General features: G+C 43.9%; 1 protein-coding gene across 2 annotated transcripts in view; it reads right to left on the bottom strand.

Moving 5' to 3' along the window:
* Window positions 1-13903, bottom strand: part of LOC108548960 (endothelin-converting enzyme-like 1) — a 193008-nt gene extending 179105 nt beyond the window's left edge. For both annotated transcript variants that reach the window (XM_017902120.1, XM_017902121.1), the window contains exons 1-3: window positions 13691-13903; window positions 8305-8733; window positions 6457-6657 (exon numbers count right to left, since the gene is read on the bottom strand). In XM_017902120.1, the coding sequence (XP_017757609.1) occupies window positions 6457-6657; window positions 8305-8307 (204 nt within the window). In that variant the 5' untranslated portion in view covers window positions 8308-8733; window positions 13691-13903. The remainder of the gene's footprint in view (window positions 1-6456; window positions 6658-8304; window positions 8734-13690) is intronic.
* Window positions 13904-17391: the final 3488 nt, after the last annotated feature.

Below are 17391 nucleotides of genomic sequence, written 5' to 3'. Positions count from 1 at the left end.
TGTATACCTATTTCTAAGGACACCTGTCCAATTGACAGGTAAAGGAAACCAGTTTAATTTAAAAACAATTATATATTATATTAACAGTCTTAGTATCAGTTAACTAAATCTGTTACCATCGTATAATTGGAGCAACCCTTCCGTCAAATTGTCGGGTTCCGTGAATCTAGTGTTAAATAAGGGTGTAAGGGCTGTCCTGGGACAGGCCTGCATACAGAAGAAGTTTGAAAGAGAGAGAGGTAGTTCGATAGTGCGAGTGTGAATACCGTATTTAGTTGTAGTCTGTTTAGCTTGTAACTTATTCTCTAAGTCTCTTAGCTCGTAAATAAAATAAATATTGGAATCCATAGCATCCTTTATTTCCGTATATTACCGATCGGAACCATATCCCTACAGAATAATAAGATTTATTATACTGTTCAACAAAAAGCGTAAACCTACGAAAGAGGTACTAACTACGGAATACACTGCTTGAGAGTAATTCTTGCTTCGATTGTTTCTAAACCATAGTATACGTTTTATTTTTGAAGTATAACAAATGCAGATTGTCGTAAACGTGACAAGTGAATGCAAATTGACGCGTAAGACACCTATACGAGCAAAGAAGAAGATCCTCGTCATTCTGAGGGCGAGGGTCAACTAACAAACTTACAAACTCGCATTATCGCGGGGCCCAAACGATTGACTCAGAAATCCGCGTTTTCACGGGTCCGGCGCTCAGTGTGCTAATAAATCCACGCTCCACCAACAGACGGTCGTTCGAGGCGAACTATTTTTACGTTTCACGGTTTATTCTCGCCACCCTGCGAGACGATCGATCGATCCCCGCGTTAGCGATTACACCGCGGCCTTTAACCCCCTTTCGAATTCGCGAATATCGCCAACTCGGCGAATATTTCTCCGCTTGCGAGCGTGCATTAAATGCAGTCAAAGTAGCAACCCCCCGGCGAACAAAGCTCCAGGTAAGATTAACGTTGACTGCGAAAGCCGAGCAATTTCAATAACGCGCCGTGCAATACTGCCAATCGCAACTTGTAAATAAGCTCGCTTCCGCGGAGCGTTGCTATTCAGATCGACTCTCCACCCTTCGCGAGTTACATAAAAGTGTCTAGAATTTTCTTCCATTTAGAGTTGATATACTCTACTTGGCAAATCCGTGAGAGGAATTCTTCGGGTACGGGTATTTTGTTGCGAAGAGAGGGTTAAATACTCAGGGGGTGTGGGATGTGGGATGTGGAAAATTTTTCTGTGGAACAGGAAGGAGGGGGAGTTTTCTTGAAGTTGGGATGAGAGGTAGAAAATATTCGAAGTTCAACAAATTTTAAGAAGTCTCAGAAATGTCCGGAGTTCTTGAAAATATCCGAAATTCGGAAAATGTTCGAGGTTCTCGAAATTATTCGAAATTTTGAAAATGTTTGAGATTCCTGCAAATATTCGGGGTTTTTGAAAATATCTGGGAATTCTCTAATATATCCGAGAATCCCAAAAATATCAGAAAATCTCGAAAATATTCGGTGTTATTAAAAATATTAAAAATTTAAAATATTCAAATTTCCGGGATTCCAAAAACGTCAGAGATTCGCAAAGATGTTCGAAATTCCAAGAATGTCACGAAATCTCTAAAATGTGCAGAATTTCCTGAAAATATCCGAGACCCCGAGCCGCCTCTAGCATCGGTATTCTGACATTTTCGGAATCCGGCACGCCACTACTAAATAAACTTTGGTTCATTTCGCGTCCATGTTCGTTATTTGCCTTATCTCAATCACCAAACACGCGAGGATTATTCTGGAATACGATGGGCCATACGGTATCGTTACCTTTCTACGAAAATATCTATATTCCCTATAGATATTTACCGTATTCGTACACACATAATCAGAATTCCAATAGAATTAGTAGAATAATTCTAGTATAATAATATATAATACTATAGTTTTAAATTCATTTAAAACGCAATAAAATTTCTATGCAACACGGGTCTATTTTATCATCCGAAATCCTGTGCCGCAAAGAGTTAATAGCTTATAAAGAGCTCATCAGGATCATAAATTTAAGTATAGGAATAACTATACGACTTACGCTTAACGTCACCAATCAACCGAATCAGAAAATTCTCAAAGTACAGGGGGTTGATAAATACCAGAAGCTAAACTTTTACACTTTGTTCACACCTTCCAAATTTTTAGCACCTTTCTAAACATACTAAACGATATTCTAATAACATTTAACCCTTTGCACTCGACGAATTTTTGGACAAAGAAAGATAGGAGTTCAAAGATTTTCTGTTGCAAAGCTGACGATATTTTTCTGAGCAGGAATAAGAAGTCGCGTGATAATTAACACGTAGAATTATTTGATTTCGATACCTCGCACACCGTTACGTTATCTGAAATTTGACATATCTATGAATATCGAGCTTCGAAATTTTATCAAATGGCGACTGAAGGGCACCTCTCGAGTGCAAAGGGTTAAAAGGTAGACTAGATGCAGATAGAAGAGTGTACAAAATTTTCCTTCAGCCTAATTAATTTACACTTGAGCCTTTGTTTTTTGATGTTACGCGAAGATCCAGCCTGACCGTGCCCTCCTGCAAGCAAATTGCTACCCCCGACCAGGAAGAAACGCGAACCCCGTTAGATCGACTGGTCGATTAACGTATATTGAATTACGATCATCATTCCCAAGGACGTTTAACTGAATTATAGCTTGTTTACTGTTAATTGGGAAGCCTCATAAGGATAACTGCGAACTGATACCAATTATACGGCCATTACTCATGCGAGAACAACAGGGGGTGCAACGCGTTTAGCCATGTTGAAGGTTTCCAGCAACGACCGCGTCAAATCCAATTGAGATTACATACCCGGCGCATAATCGCGTTCCACGCCATTCATGGCAACGTTTCGTCACCGCGGCGCATTCCGGGACGTTACGCGACTATGCAAACGGATCTCGAAGATCCCGGAGATCCTGAAGATTCTCTCGTCGATCAGAGTAACCCAAAGAATCGCGATATGGGAGTTATCCTAACCAAATATGGGAAATATTTCATCCCCTTTGCATCCGGGACAGGTTGCACGAGGATTGGAATTGGGCCCACGAGGGTACCAGATTGGGTCCACGTTTGTGAGGTCATAATCGGGCGACGAGGCGTCACAGCTTAGTGGCCACACGGTGCTGTGAAAATTCGAATGCTCCTATTCATTGATGGGCCCAAACTTGTGGGCATGTCGCGGGAGAGGGGGCATCGGTCGCGAAGAAAGGGGCATCGGTCACGAAGAAAGGGGCATCGGTCACGAAGGAGGGGGCAATGGTCGCCAAGAAGGGAACACCGATCGCGTTCGTCTCGAGTTTCCAGTGCTCCCCCAGCGAGAAGAAGATAGCTATCGTGAATTGGAGTTGGACCCACGAGGATACCAGCTAGGGCCCATGTTTGTGAGGCCATAATCGGGCGACGAGGCGTCACAGCTTAGTGGCCACACGGTGCTGTGAAAATTCGAATGCTCCTATTCATTGATGGGCCCAAACTTGTGGGCATGTCGCGGGAGAGGGGGCATCGGTCGCGAAGGAGGGGGCATTGGTCGCGAAGAAGGGGGCACCGATCGCGTTCGTCTCGAGTTTCCAGTGCTCCCCCAGCGAGACGAAGATAGCCACCGTGAATTGGAGTTGGACCCACGAGGATACCAGCTAGGGCCCACATTTGTGAGGCCATGGTAGGGGAAGGACAGCGTCCAAGTAATGACCACGCAGTGCTGTGAAAATTGGAATGCTCATATACACTGATGGGCCCAGACTTATGGGCATGTCGCAGGGAAGGGAGCACCGATCGCGTTTGTCTCGAGTTCTCAGTGCTCCCCCAACAGGACGAAGATAGCCATAGTGGGGGTTTCACATAGTGAGGGGATAAAGTTCCCACATAAACCCGTTCGCTAGAGTTCGCGATATCTTTTGAAAATTTCCCTCACATAAAAGAAAAAGGAAAAGAAAATAGACCCAGGGGGATACATACGTTTAGCACCCTCCAAAGCAAGGAAGTAAACTCGTATAACTGGTAAACTGTCGTCCTCTGACGACACTTGCTGTTAGCAACACGAGAATGAAAGTCCCTAACATGGATAACGTATGGGGATATTCTCCCCCGATTATTTATCACAACAATTATAACACGAAAAATTAAAGCCACGAATACATCGGCGAAATTCTTCTGGAGAGAAACTCACGGCCAAGGTTGGTCGCGAGATATATGGAGGAAATTTTCCAGGGAACTCCGCATGGTTTTGCTCGTGACGGTTTCAGCTTTACCGGCACGAAAGCGCGTGATATAACGCTTCAGGCGAACACTGCCGGCGAGGACATAAACTCTCACGCTCTGACTCTCGCGGACAAAACCTGTTACACCGTGTTAGCTGGCGAACAGCTTACAAATAGTTCTCCTTCGTTCACCCTCCACCGTGCGGCCAGGCAAGCTAAATCTCCGGGGCACGCTGCGCTCGTCGAAAATCGCGAGTTCGGCCACCAAACACGGCAACTACCCTGAGTCGGTGAACAGAAAGAGACGTCGAGATTAGATGAATGTTACTTGGACCAGGGCTTGCGGAGGGCTGACAAATTGATTTGCAACTGGAATTCCCGGATTCCTTTCCAGATATACACCAACTGCTCGAAGAGGTATACCTAACTTGTATCGGAAGAATTAAAAAGGAAACTGGATTATACGTTGCTGGATTATTGTCGAGCGAGACAAAAGATTTGAAAGATTCGCGAAGAAAAATCTTCGCGATATTTCCTGCGAATTATGCGAAGTAAAACGTGGAGAATGAGGAAAATGCGAACGGAACGTGCTAAAAGAAAATCGCGCAAATGGGAATGAAACGTGCAAAAAATACTGTATAAAAAGCGACACAAGTGTGGTATTATACCGAAAGTATAATAATAGGGGAAAGTAGAGCTTGAGACCTAGATGGATATTAAAGAGCCGAAAGCACAGACGAGCATCTTGGCCAAACTGTCACCACCCTGAACCACTCTAGTCATCTCACACGCATACGTGTTTCGCACAAAGCTTTATCCAGCAAGGAATTCCGAAATTCTTTCGTCTTTTAGTGACCCCTCGGACAAACGACGAGGTATCTACGTTAAGGTCATAAAATCAAAGGCAAGCTCGAAATTCAGGTGCTTCAAGCCTCTATAAAATAACCGAGAAATTGCACGGAAGAGTAACGATAAAATCGAAGCATGATCATGAAGCAGGCGACACGACCGAGGAGCATCGAGCTCATGCGACACTTTATGATCCAACCTTCGCTTTTCGAGATGACAGGAACGTAGGCTAGTACACGAAATATCGCTCGGAATTTCGTTCTTCCACGAAGAAACAACCCTAATACAAGCCTCTCGAAATTTCCACTAAGATGCCCGTGATGCAGGTACCTCTACTGCTTCAGAAGCATCTTTGCACTCTCGCTTTCAACTAAGTCTAAATGGGACTTAAATCAACGTAACCACACGTGGAACGTTAAAAGAAAATAATTTACAGAGACAAAAGATCGTGGAGTGATTTCAACTTGGTTTATACTTGAGCTTCTCTACCAGAGTTGAATTTATTTTCTAAGTTCAACGTCCTATCCACTCGAACCACGATCTTACTTCAGAGAAGCTTATCTAAATTTCATATTCAGATCGGATATTCTAAGAGAGTTGTAACTACAGCGTTACCCATTCATAGTTCGTGTACATTCAAAGAAAAGACGTTTCATTTAACCCTTTGCGTACGAGTTGAAAAATTTTCTTCCATAAGGCTGATGATATTTTTTGAGCGGTAAATAAGAAATCGTATAATAATTAACACGTAGAATTATTCAATTTCAATACCTCGCACAATGTTACATTATTTTGAATTTGATATATTAATCAATATCGAACTTCGAAATTTTATCAAATGGTGACCTAGAGGCACCTCTCGAGTGCAAAGGGTTAAGAATGTAAAATTGACTTTGGAGTGATCTAGCAACTCTTACAACTTTTCTTTTTCTGTCTTAAATATTCGGTTTGCACTTTAGCACTAAACCTACCACGACTTAAATGACTATTTTTATTTGAATGACTATTTCTGATTCAAAATTCCGCTTTTAATGCTATCCCTTTGGTCCCTCGACTACGTGATTTCTATTTTATAATCAATTTTTCGACGTTTCTTCTTACTCAGTTTTCTTTAAGAGTGTTCTTCCATCCTCTTTTCGTCCATCGGTGAACTTAGGTTCATGTAGGTCGTGGTAGGTTCAGTGTTAAAAATTATTCTGGTCCGCAGAGGTTTGACCTCGACGTTTACTCTGCGACGTAACTGTACATTTTCTGGCAGGGAGAAAACGGCGGAGAAAGTGGCGTGAGCTGGTGTAGGTATCTCGCATAGGATAGTAAAGACAATCGGAGGTTAAAAGGATGACTGTCACTTACCAACGGCACGCATTCACGTGGCTGCTCCCCCTCAGGCAGCGTGGTGATGAGGAAGAGGACAGGGCTGGTGACGAGCAGACTGGTGACGAGCAGCATCGCGAACGTGAGCAGCGCCTTGTGCACGGCCTTACTGCGACGGAGCCAGTAACAAGGCACGCAGCATATCCAGGTACCCTGTTGAGCGGCCCTCTCGACGTGTACCTGAACAGAAAACAGAGTCAGTCAAAGCTCTGCGTCGCTATTTTCCTATTAATCGAACGTGATTCGGTACCACGAAAAGGAAAACAGAATATAGACCAATGGGGACCATATCTCGACACAGAATTTTGCAAATTACACTGAAAAATTAGAGTACAATACGGGTATCTACGAGTATTTTATGTGGGTCTCTAAGGAGTTTAACTCTTTCGATACTATGGGTGACTATAGTCACCGGTCACAAAAATTGTGCCAAAAATTAAAACAAATGCTACCGTTCCGTTTAGCCTTCTTCGCAAAGAATTGTAAGCTCTGGCGATGATCGCTTTTCCTTTTCCTTTTTCTTCCTTTTTTCAAAAAATTTGGCCCCGAATGCTAAAGACTGTGTGCGTGTAATGTTTCCACATTTCACACGACCCTTCGTTTTACAGGAGAGACTTAATGGCGATGCCCACCGTAGCGAAAGAGTTAACACTAAACTTCTAGGACCACGTGAAGAGAGTTAAAGAGTTATGGGAGCCACGAACATAACAGTGCAATACAAAAGTACACAGTACACGTATTCTTCACAAATTGTTGTATAAATTACTTCGGGTCTTTCTCGTAAATAAACGTAATTTAATTACATTCGAATTTTTGGGGTACACGAGGGAAGTAGAGGACAGGGAGCATGCAGAGGATGCCGATGTCTAGGAGACCATTAGCCAAGGAGTTGGAGAAAACATGGCGCAGAGGGAGGAATAAAGAACGTGGAATTGCGTTAACATAAGAGGTGGTTGAAGCATTTTCAGGGAATCCTTTTATTAGGAAGAGAATCGTTTAAAGGGAAAACATTGGAGGAATGGAAAAGAAATGTCAGGGAAATGGAATGTCAACACCATGCTGGATTACCGTGAAGCGTGGAGGATAAGTGACAAAGTAGACGAGCGGGAAATCGAACAAAAGGAAATTTCATCTTGCTTAAATCCTACGTCATACACCCCGCTGACTGTGTCCTTCTGTCCTTCGTGGTACGTATGGCAACGATTACGCGACTATAATGAAACAAGGTATAACTTCAGTGCTGTATAACGATAGGCAGGTCGATTCACTCGCTAATAGATTCAAAGGCAGCACCTAAACCTCGCAGCAGTAACCCTAGTTCCTGACCAATGTCTACTAATTTCGAATCATTTTCTTACTTGTACCTGTACTAAATCCTCAACTGATTCTAGAATCAAAATTCTCTAGCTTTTTCAATTTTTCAATCTACAGCAAACGTTGCGATATGGAATTTTTCATCGACGGTATAGGAGAAAACGCCGCGAGTCACAATTTCAAACAAACTTTGATTTCCCATTAATTGGGTTGCAAGATATATGACGTACACGCTTGTTCAATTTGACCGAATACTAGTAAAGCGAATCGATATTAACTCTCCACATTTACTTAGCTATAATAGACACTCATGAGATTGTGCTATGAAATAAATAGGATAAAACTAATTTCGCTATATAATAATTCCACGTTTAAGTAAAGAACTTCATACAATGCCCTAAATATGCGACACACTTTTTGTACAAAATTCTAAAAAGTCTCTGCTCAGACGGTGTTGCCTTTGAGTTAGCTAGCGAGTAGGTCAGCCTGTAGAATTGCGGGAAGAATAGTCACCATTGGCTCGTCGGGAAGACCGGATCCTTCCTCGGTGCCAGGATTGTTTCCGGGTCCAGGAGGCCCGGTCGCCGCGGTCGCAGTAGCGCCGGGTCCAGTGCCCTGTGCGTGCACATGTGCGCCACCTCCGGCCCCAGGGGCGCACAGAGTGCGAGGACTCAGGGGTAGCCTCACGCTTGCCTCGCCGCGGGATCTACCCCCACCGCCACGGGCCCCGCGGCCCCCGTAACCCCGGCTCACCGTGCACAGAGCCACATTTGCCGGGTCCCGCGGAACTCCCTAGCTCTCTAAAGCCCGCCAATCTCGAACGAGGGTTCGTTCGTGTCCAGATAAAGCTCCCACTCCGCCGCCAATGTCGGCAGGGTGGATCAGTCGACCGGCCCCTGTGAGTCCCTCTTCCACCTCTGCATCCTTTTCTTCCTTCACGATCTGTGGAAACCAGAAAATCGTTTTATCTACCACTTTCTCTTCTTCTTCGTGTTTTATACGTTGAACCAATCTTTTCATATTCGAATTCCCGAAGTGAGAAGTTTCAAAGAATCGCGAATCAACCCTCGAATGCACTTTGAAGCACGAAACAATGCGGAAGTGCTTTGCTTTGCCAGAGCTGCGAATCAATGGGAGATTTTAACGAGCGATTAAAATCCCAGTGATCGTCAGACGTTGGGTAGCTACTGTGACGAGTAATCAGTGTTAAATCAGAGTTAAATCAGCGTTAATTAACGTTCCTTACTGTGTTAAAAAGCTCGGATTTTGCTGTGACTGTTAAACGGAGTTGAGAAGCTCGAGAGACAGTCTGTTTAGAGCATAATTTGATCCTCTTTCGGGTTGTTAGGAGAACGAAAATCTCGATAACAGAGGCGTCGCCTTTTACTGTTTCATTGCCAGTTTCAGCTAAACCTTCGACCGCAATGAATTAAAGTACACGGTTAAAAAGCAGCCGCTGATAAGAATGGCTTTGCCAAATGTGCTCTACGTCCTCTCGTATCTCGGGCACCTGTGACTGTGTCTCTGGTGTTACGATCGTCGCACCGTTTCAGATAACGCGCCCCTTTTATCCCTGTGACGCTCTCTTGCTTTGTCCGGCATTAACGCTATTGCTCGCAATCAGTAACTTCCCTTGCACAAACAAGGAATTCTTCGAACACATTTGCATCGTCGATCAACTTACAGTCTAATTAAATTCGATTCATTATTGTTTCCATGTGATGGGCAACGTGCTATAGGAAGCTCGGACGAAGCCAGTCGCTCATAGATACATGCAGTTCGTTTCCTTTATCACACGCTACCTACTACAAAGAGCTCAGAGGAAGACAGACATAGGCAAGAGTGTCTTTTTTAAATACAAATCACTCGTTTTTGTCACACATTATTTGCTAAACCAGAAAAAGACAGAGATGGTCAATAGACAAGGGTATCTTTCTTGCTTTGTCAGACATAACCTATACGTTCTAAGTTAGTAGCAATGATTGTGTGACCAATAAAGAAAATTCGTGTATACCGATTTTTACATATGCATGCAAACAGGTCGATCTACTGATTGGTTACACCTAGTCACAGCTAATCGACTTCTTCTGAGCTCTCTACAGTACCAATTATTGTGATTACGCGAGCAATAATAAATCGGTTGACGAACATTTTCATGTCGAAATGAAGAACTCTTCGAAATTCTTGATACTGGATTCTTTTCTTGGGGATCCTGAACTAGCCTCGAATAATCGCGACGCTAATCTTGGAGATAGCATCGTCCGGCCAACTGGGAATTCGATGGCGCTGTGCGTGACACGGAATCGTTTGCCAGCGAGGGTGTCACCGAGATGGAATCGTTTTGTTCTTCTCGGTTAGAAAACTCTTCAGCACGATAACGACCATAAAGGAAAAGATGAAGAAGACACTTTCGATCCTTTCCAATGGAGACTGCGTTTAAATCGGAGGAGATTTCATCGAATGCATGCATCCTTCGCTCTCAAACAACCCCTTAGATCGTATTCTGTTACGAATCACGGAAATGAAGTTCGTGCTCAGTCGTGTGTATCATCGTGATAGCGTGTATCACGCTTTAAGTGGCACAAAGAAATCCAGAATAAGTTCCTCGCTTGAACGCAGATGTAGATAAAGCGAGATTTATAAAAGCCAAGGTTACGCACGAATTAAGTCATTCTCGTATCGTAAGGAGCGATCTGGGAGTCTACTAAATCGCCTTTACAGAAGCCTCGGTTTAATCTGGATTACTTCCAAGCTGTTTCCACCGTGGGATTTCTAATTTATGCGCATTTCTTCGTCGCGGCGAAACGCACAATCGCATCGATCGGGGAGGAATCGGGAACTCTGCTCTGTGGAAAAGAGGAAGAGGAAAAATAATAAAACGAGTTATCATCGAGTGTAGATCGGCGAGATAATCGACCACAGTCTTGGAACGACCACTTGCATGTACGCTTTAGTTGCGGGCAGATCTCTGTCTCTATCTATCTTATTTATCTACAACGAGCGTGATCAACTTAACAACGCCCTGCCCTGCGTTTCCTTCCGTTTTTACGCCCAACCCTGAAATTTACATTTCAAACGGAACGGGACCTCCTCGTCTATACTCCGACTCCATCATCGACGTTGCCTTTTATCGCGACCTTAGCTGCTCGTTAAATAATTCCTCTGGATCGACCATGTGACCAACGTAACGAGCTATCCTGAGAATATAGAAAACTCACACTAATTTCTACCTTCTCGATGACAAGTTGAAAGTGATATCAAACTCGTGATATCAGTTAGATAAAGAATAAAGTGATAATACCTACGTGGTACGACTATCATCTTCATTATGATTTCAATTCAATCCTACACGCTTTCCTGACAAACTGCGATTAATCTTGCGATTCTCTTTACGTTACGTTACTCTAAAAAACAGAGAAAATCACATTTATTAGGTACAAATGTACTAGTCAAACTTGGAAGCTTCTTCCTTCTTGCTTACTTCTCTCGTAAGTATCTGAATTAATCAACATAAGGAGACCATGTCTAAATACCAAACGAGTTTCTCCCTTGGACCAAAAGATGAGAAACCTAGAGAACCTGGAGATCGTAAATCCGAGCCACTCTCTAACCTGACCAAAGACGGATCGGTCTTACGTGGGTCAGACTGTTCATCTTCGTTGCTTGGTCGTTGGAGAAGTTTAAAACGCAACTTTGGATGGGCCGTAGAAGTGGAAACGATGGTTCGTGGTACCGGTGTCGAGGGTATGCATCATCGAGATGGCTAAGGGAATAGGTCGATCAGCCGTTCATAGAGATTTGCGGGCCTGACCAATCTGTATTGAACAATTTCGAGCAGGGCTTACGCTGATATCGCTCGGCACGATAAGAGGTGGCCGATCGTTCGTCAGGATTTATGAAAATGACGGCAGACGTGTCGGCATAGTTTATTCATAGGTGCGACAGCTAGCGAGGTGATATATTCGCCGATTATTTTTTGCATCGGGATAAAAATATTCAGGGCCGATGCGAGATCACATTTTCCAGTCAATGGAGTACGTGATCGAGGCCTCTGGTACGGCGGCGGAAAGAATAATGTAAACGAACCGGCCAAGCTGAATCGAGCGTGAAACCATAGATCCAGAAAAGACGGGGAAAACCGCTCGCAACTTGTCGCTTTCCTTTTACGAGAGTCGAGAGGAGGGCGCCACTGTTTCACCCAAGTTCACGATAGAGTTGCCGAGGTTCGACCGTGTCGCCAAAAGTGTATCGCCCGTCTTCGGAAACGTGCATCTCGACGAACTTTCAGCGGCCGCCGGGCTAACTTTTGCAAACGGAAAGAGATTCCTTGTAGCGGAAACTGCCAGTCGCTTCTTCCGTTCCGAACCAGAACGCACCGATCGGGATGTGTTTCGAATTGAAAAAGTTCCAGGCGCCAGCGCCCTCGAGTTAATCGAACCGTCGTAAAATTTCGAATATTTTTAGCCTAGAGTATCTTCGTCTATCTCGAAATACGCTCGAGGGTGAAACTCTTAGAAAATCTACATTCGTGAATGTTGTGGCAACTTTAAGTGCCATCGATTCCACGAAACAGTCAGAGTGTCTTCCTGTGGATTTATTTGTAGGTAGATACGAAGGCTCCTTTCAAATCCTAACTACGATTGATTGGTTAAGGCAATCAAGATGATGCAGTTCAGTTGAGTTCCAGGTGAATCTATATCGGTGGATTTTTTCAAGATTTTAACTGCAATCCGTTCCTCAAAATATAGCCACATAAATTTTTCAGTATCTTCGAATAGAATGATCTGTCAGTGGACAGGTTGAACCCCTGATGAATCTATATCCGTGGACTTCCTCAAAATTTTAGCTTCCAATGGATGTCTGTGAATCTGGTTCAAATATTGGTCCAAATCGATTCCTCGAATTATTTAAATCCATGCAAAATTCCAAATATATTTCGTCTAAAATAAATTCCAAGATTGAACTCTTGTGGTCCTTCTAAAATTACAGAGTTTTTTTAAATCTAGAGCGAAATCGATTTCTCGAAATGATCGGGAACAGAGCGTCGAGTATTTTTAGAATCGACTGTCTGTCTTCGTTTAGAACGATCTACGTGTCTAACACAGACAAATTCGAAGGTTAAACCCCTAACGAATCGATACTCATGAATTTCGTCGAGATTTCGATCGAAATCGATTAGTTATTCGAAGAAATATACAAAAATCGAGGTTTCAAGAATTATGTAGAGCTGAATCGATATTCCCAGAATACAATACACCGAGCAAGATGCTTCGGAAACATGTGGTCGTTTCAAGGGTAACATATTTTTCTATTCCGCGTCGTAGAACGTGTCGTAAAACCGTTGCGAAGTTTGATGCTCCGCGGTAACACGGAGAACGTCATTGAAGCTACTTCCGAAACATCGAAAGTTACATGTAAACAATTATATGGCGTCGCTGGTGCTGGCTCAGCTCGTTAACAGGCTCGTTAATGGAAGCAAACTGCTGCAAGTACGAACGTTTGTGCGGCAACTTTTCTAGCCTTGCACTTTGCAGTTAGCTTCGCAATATCGTTTCTGTACGACGTCGTAAAAAAACCTGCAAACGAGTCGACGCAAAAAATTCGTCAACCGACTTTTAAAAAAAAAAAAAAACTTTTAATTCCGTATTCAAAATTTCAAATGTTAAATTTCCTTTTATACGACCTACCGTAAAATATTTAAAAAAACCTTCCATGTCAACTTCGAACATTCAATTTACTTAACAGCCACGAACAACATCGTCAAACCATTAACCCAAATATCAATTTTCATCCTTCGAGCTCACCATGTTATCTTCATACCATCCACTTAAAAGAAAAAAAAAAAAAAGTGAAATGAAGTGAAAGGAAGGACGGAAAAGAAAACAACTGATTATCTTACCTGTATAAAATCCAGCAAGGTGTCAGCTTCGACAAAGATTATTTCCTCCCGATTTCACTGGTTCGAGTGTCACTTCCGGTTCACTAGATGTCCGCGGGAACGAATGATCGAAGCGCGGTTCGCGTATCTCCCGGAACCGTTCGAAACGGTTTCTGCGTCTCGGCTGGCGGGTACGGGATAACCGGAAGTCGAGAAAACGCGGCCCTGCTTTACGGCTGGGGGTAACACGCGGACTGTCGGACCAGACTCAACCACCGTGCCGCCTCTCTTTCTCTCCCTCCCTACCTCTCTCTCTCTCGCTTCGCCGCCCCCTCCCCATTCTATTTCTCCCTCTCTCTCTGCTTCTCGCCCCTTCTCTTTCTCCTCCGCTATCCTTCTTCAATTTCACCCCAGCCCCTTTCCCACCGTTCGTCAGTCTCCTTTTCGAAATTGGCCATTTGTCTGTTTCCATTCTCTATTTACATTTTCTCTTCTATTATTCCTCCTCTTCGTCCTCTTTCTACACCTTCCTCCTCCCGTTTCTCTCCTCTCTGCCCTTTCCTATCTCCATTTCGAATACCACCCACTCCTTACCTTCTGCCCTTCCTATCTTGCTTCTGCTCTCGGTCTTACTTCTCCTTCGTCCCATCACCACAGCCTCCGCTATCAAAGCCTGTAAGCTTGTGGTCGCAACGCGCAAGCTCTCGATATTCAAACGTTGCGAGCGTGTTCGACGAGCCACAGCGAAACTACGGAGTGCGTTCCTTTTGTTCCTCGCGGAAACTTTATCAGCCCAGCGACGAGGTTGTAAATAATGGCTTTTTTTCCACCGAGCATACCACCCCTCCGCGAATGCCTTGCCACGGGATAAAATTCCTCGCCCTCTTTTGCCACGGAGGAATCATTGTTCCCGCACGACTATCCGCTTAATCCCTCGGACAATCGGGATCGATTGAAAGGTAGCCGAGCTTCGATTACCAACTGATCGCGTTCCAACGCGTTAGGTAAACGCCTGGCGAATCAGTTTTCCGTTCGTCGTTAGCACTGAATACATCTCGACGGGGCAGCAGAAATACAGGATGTTTCAGGAGGCGTTGTACGACTGGAAAATGGGAATTAATGTAAAAATGAATGGAAGATATATGGTAAAATATTTGAACAAAGAGACTGAGAATATTGAATTAACCTTTTGAAATAAATCTTATTCTGAGAATATCCTAGGAGACATTAATTTTAAACGAGGAAAATGCACAGGGTATTTCTGGGTGCGTGGTGCATCTGAAAAGGAAATTAATGTAAAAAGAAATTGAAAATAAATAGTAAAATTCATTCGCGAGGAAAGATTGAATCGTATCATGGAAAATGTACGTATAATGCAAGACACTCTGAATACCTTTTAAAATAAAATTTGTTTCGAGAATATTCCAGTAATTATTAATCTTAAATGAGGGGGATGTACGGGATATTTCAGGACGAGTGGTGCAACTGAAAAAGAGAAATTAATTTAAAAATAAATTGAAAATAAATAATAACTTAGGTGAATTTCAAAGATAAATTCTGAGCATTACCTAACCTCACACTCCGCTGGCGCCACTACGGAAACATTAATAACCTGCAATTTGTCAATGTATTTTATTTTCATCAACAAAGATGTAAACGCGAGCGAGGTTACTATATGAATAAATTCGTCGATATTTTCGATACGAAACATTTGGTTTCAGAAGCCCTCTCACAGCTAAAGTGTAGTGGAATTACCGGTTAATCAAGTTAAAAAATCCTTGAAGTACGAATGATTAAAAACAATTCAAATGACCTCCATCTGTCGACGGAAAAGCAAAACAAGATAAAACCGATTATACTACTAACTGTACCCTTCAAAACCGTACTTTTATACGAAACATTGCGTCGATGAATATTTTACGAATTATTTCGATACGTCACATTGCGTGACTCACCCAGTCCATTTGTCTTGACCCTTTCTACAGTTACTCGTTCTATCCTTGTCCTACGACTATAGCGCGTGCATAAGCGTGTGTGAGTAGTGTCGAAAATCTTTGTCGCTATGCTTGTTGAATATGGGCCAAGCCGAGAACTGTATTTACCATTCGAAAGTACGCCACAAGGTAGAAACAGTGACGTCAGCTCATTAAAGCCATCGCGAATTCGTTCGTAGGCCATCGCGAATTCGTTCGTAGGCCATAGCGAAACGGCGGATAACGAAACCGCGTTTATATCGCGTCCACGTCAGCCGTCACTCCAGTAGCGTCGACAAATTCGGCTGGCCCTCGCGAAACGCCGATTAACGCGCGGCGCCAGATCCACGCGATACCCTGTCCACCTATCGACACAGCCGCGAGCATGCGATCATCGAATAAAACTCTCGAAATAGCAAAGGTGAAGCCTGTCGCGCGGCCCGAGATCGAAAATTCACTCGATTTTCCCCGTCCCCTCCGTTGACATTTACGCTTCTAACCTAACCTATATCGATCGACGCGCGACAAAACGACGATGTATCGAACGAACGTAAACATAGCCTCGAAAACGAAGCAACCGAATCTCACTGGTCAATTCGCGGGGTTATCCTCTCCTTCTGCGGAGAACACGCACACAAAACAACAGAAACGTGCGTGTATATGTAGGTCGAGTTAATGAAACGCCAGCGAAATCTTATTTTCCCGCTTACCACTTTACGCCGAGCTTCTCTTTTCAACCGCGCGAGAGCATTTGTTGTCCTGATCCTGCCGGACGAGTGGCAGCCGTGTAAATATTCGCGAGTTTATGCGGGGAATGAGTGGCGTGCTCGAAACCGTGTATTTCCATTTGTACGGAAGCGCCGCCTCGGAACCGGGAGTACCGCCGAAAGCCGTTGCGAATAATTGCTGCTACGAAATTGCTCTCAATACGCTTGTAACTGGCGCTCCAACAGCCAGACCTTGAACCCGATTGGTCGGCGCCTGGCAGAGGGGAGCGCGAGTCCCGTGACTCCAGTGTGATTTAATCGCGAGATGGATGTGTAACCAAACTCACGGCGTTATTTATAAACGTAAAGAGCCGTGTACCACGGAAAAAATACCGCAATATCGTACTATCATGATATACGACTTTGTGACACCAAAACGGTTGTTACGTTGCGACGATTTCGACTCGATGCATTGACGTACGTACATAGCATAGACGCGAAGACCTTGTTGCTTCCCGATTAATCGAGCGTAGCGGACCCTTCGTATATTTCTCCGTTGCGTGGCACGGCCAAGCGATTTGTACGAGTGGCGCGTTAATCGCGGAAGGGCTCGGTCGAATTTATGAAGCCGCGTAAATAACGTTTTAACAACGCCGACCCAATTATGCAAATTGGCAGTGCTCACGATCCGTTCTCAGGGCAGTTAATTACGCGGATCGATGGCAATCTGTCAAGCTTGTGACTGGAAACGCGCAAGCTGTTCGCTCGCGTAAAGGGTAACTGACGGACATGAAAAAAGTGGTGGGGGCAAAGGAGGTTGGAGAGAGGGGGAAAAAGAGTTAAACAAGGAGGAATCGCATTAACCGTCGGCTCTACCACGTCGTTGGAAACATTCGAATCTAGCGTTCTAAACAATGGTTCCGCGTCGACGGAACTCGCTGTTCCTACCGGTAATTGGAGCACGACGAAATAACTGAAAATTATTTTAGGTCAGGGCTGGTCGTGTTTAACTATCGATTCCGAAAAGAACAAGAATAAAATA

The sequence above is a fragment of the Eufriesea mexicana genome, unplaced genomic scaffold (assembly GCF_001483705.2).
Source record: "Eufriesea mexicana isolate 0111107269 unplaced genomic scaffold, ASM148370v2 scaffold1653, whole genome shotgun sequence".
In the NCBI taxonomy this organism is placed as follows: Eukaryota; Metazoa; Arthropoda; class Insecta; order Hymenoptera; family Apidae; genus Eufriesea; species Eufriesea mexicana.
This window is presented reverse-complemented; position numbering and strand designations above follow the sequence as displayed.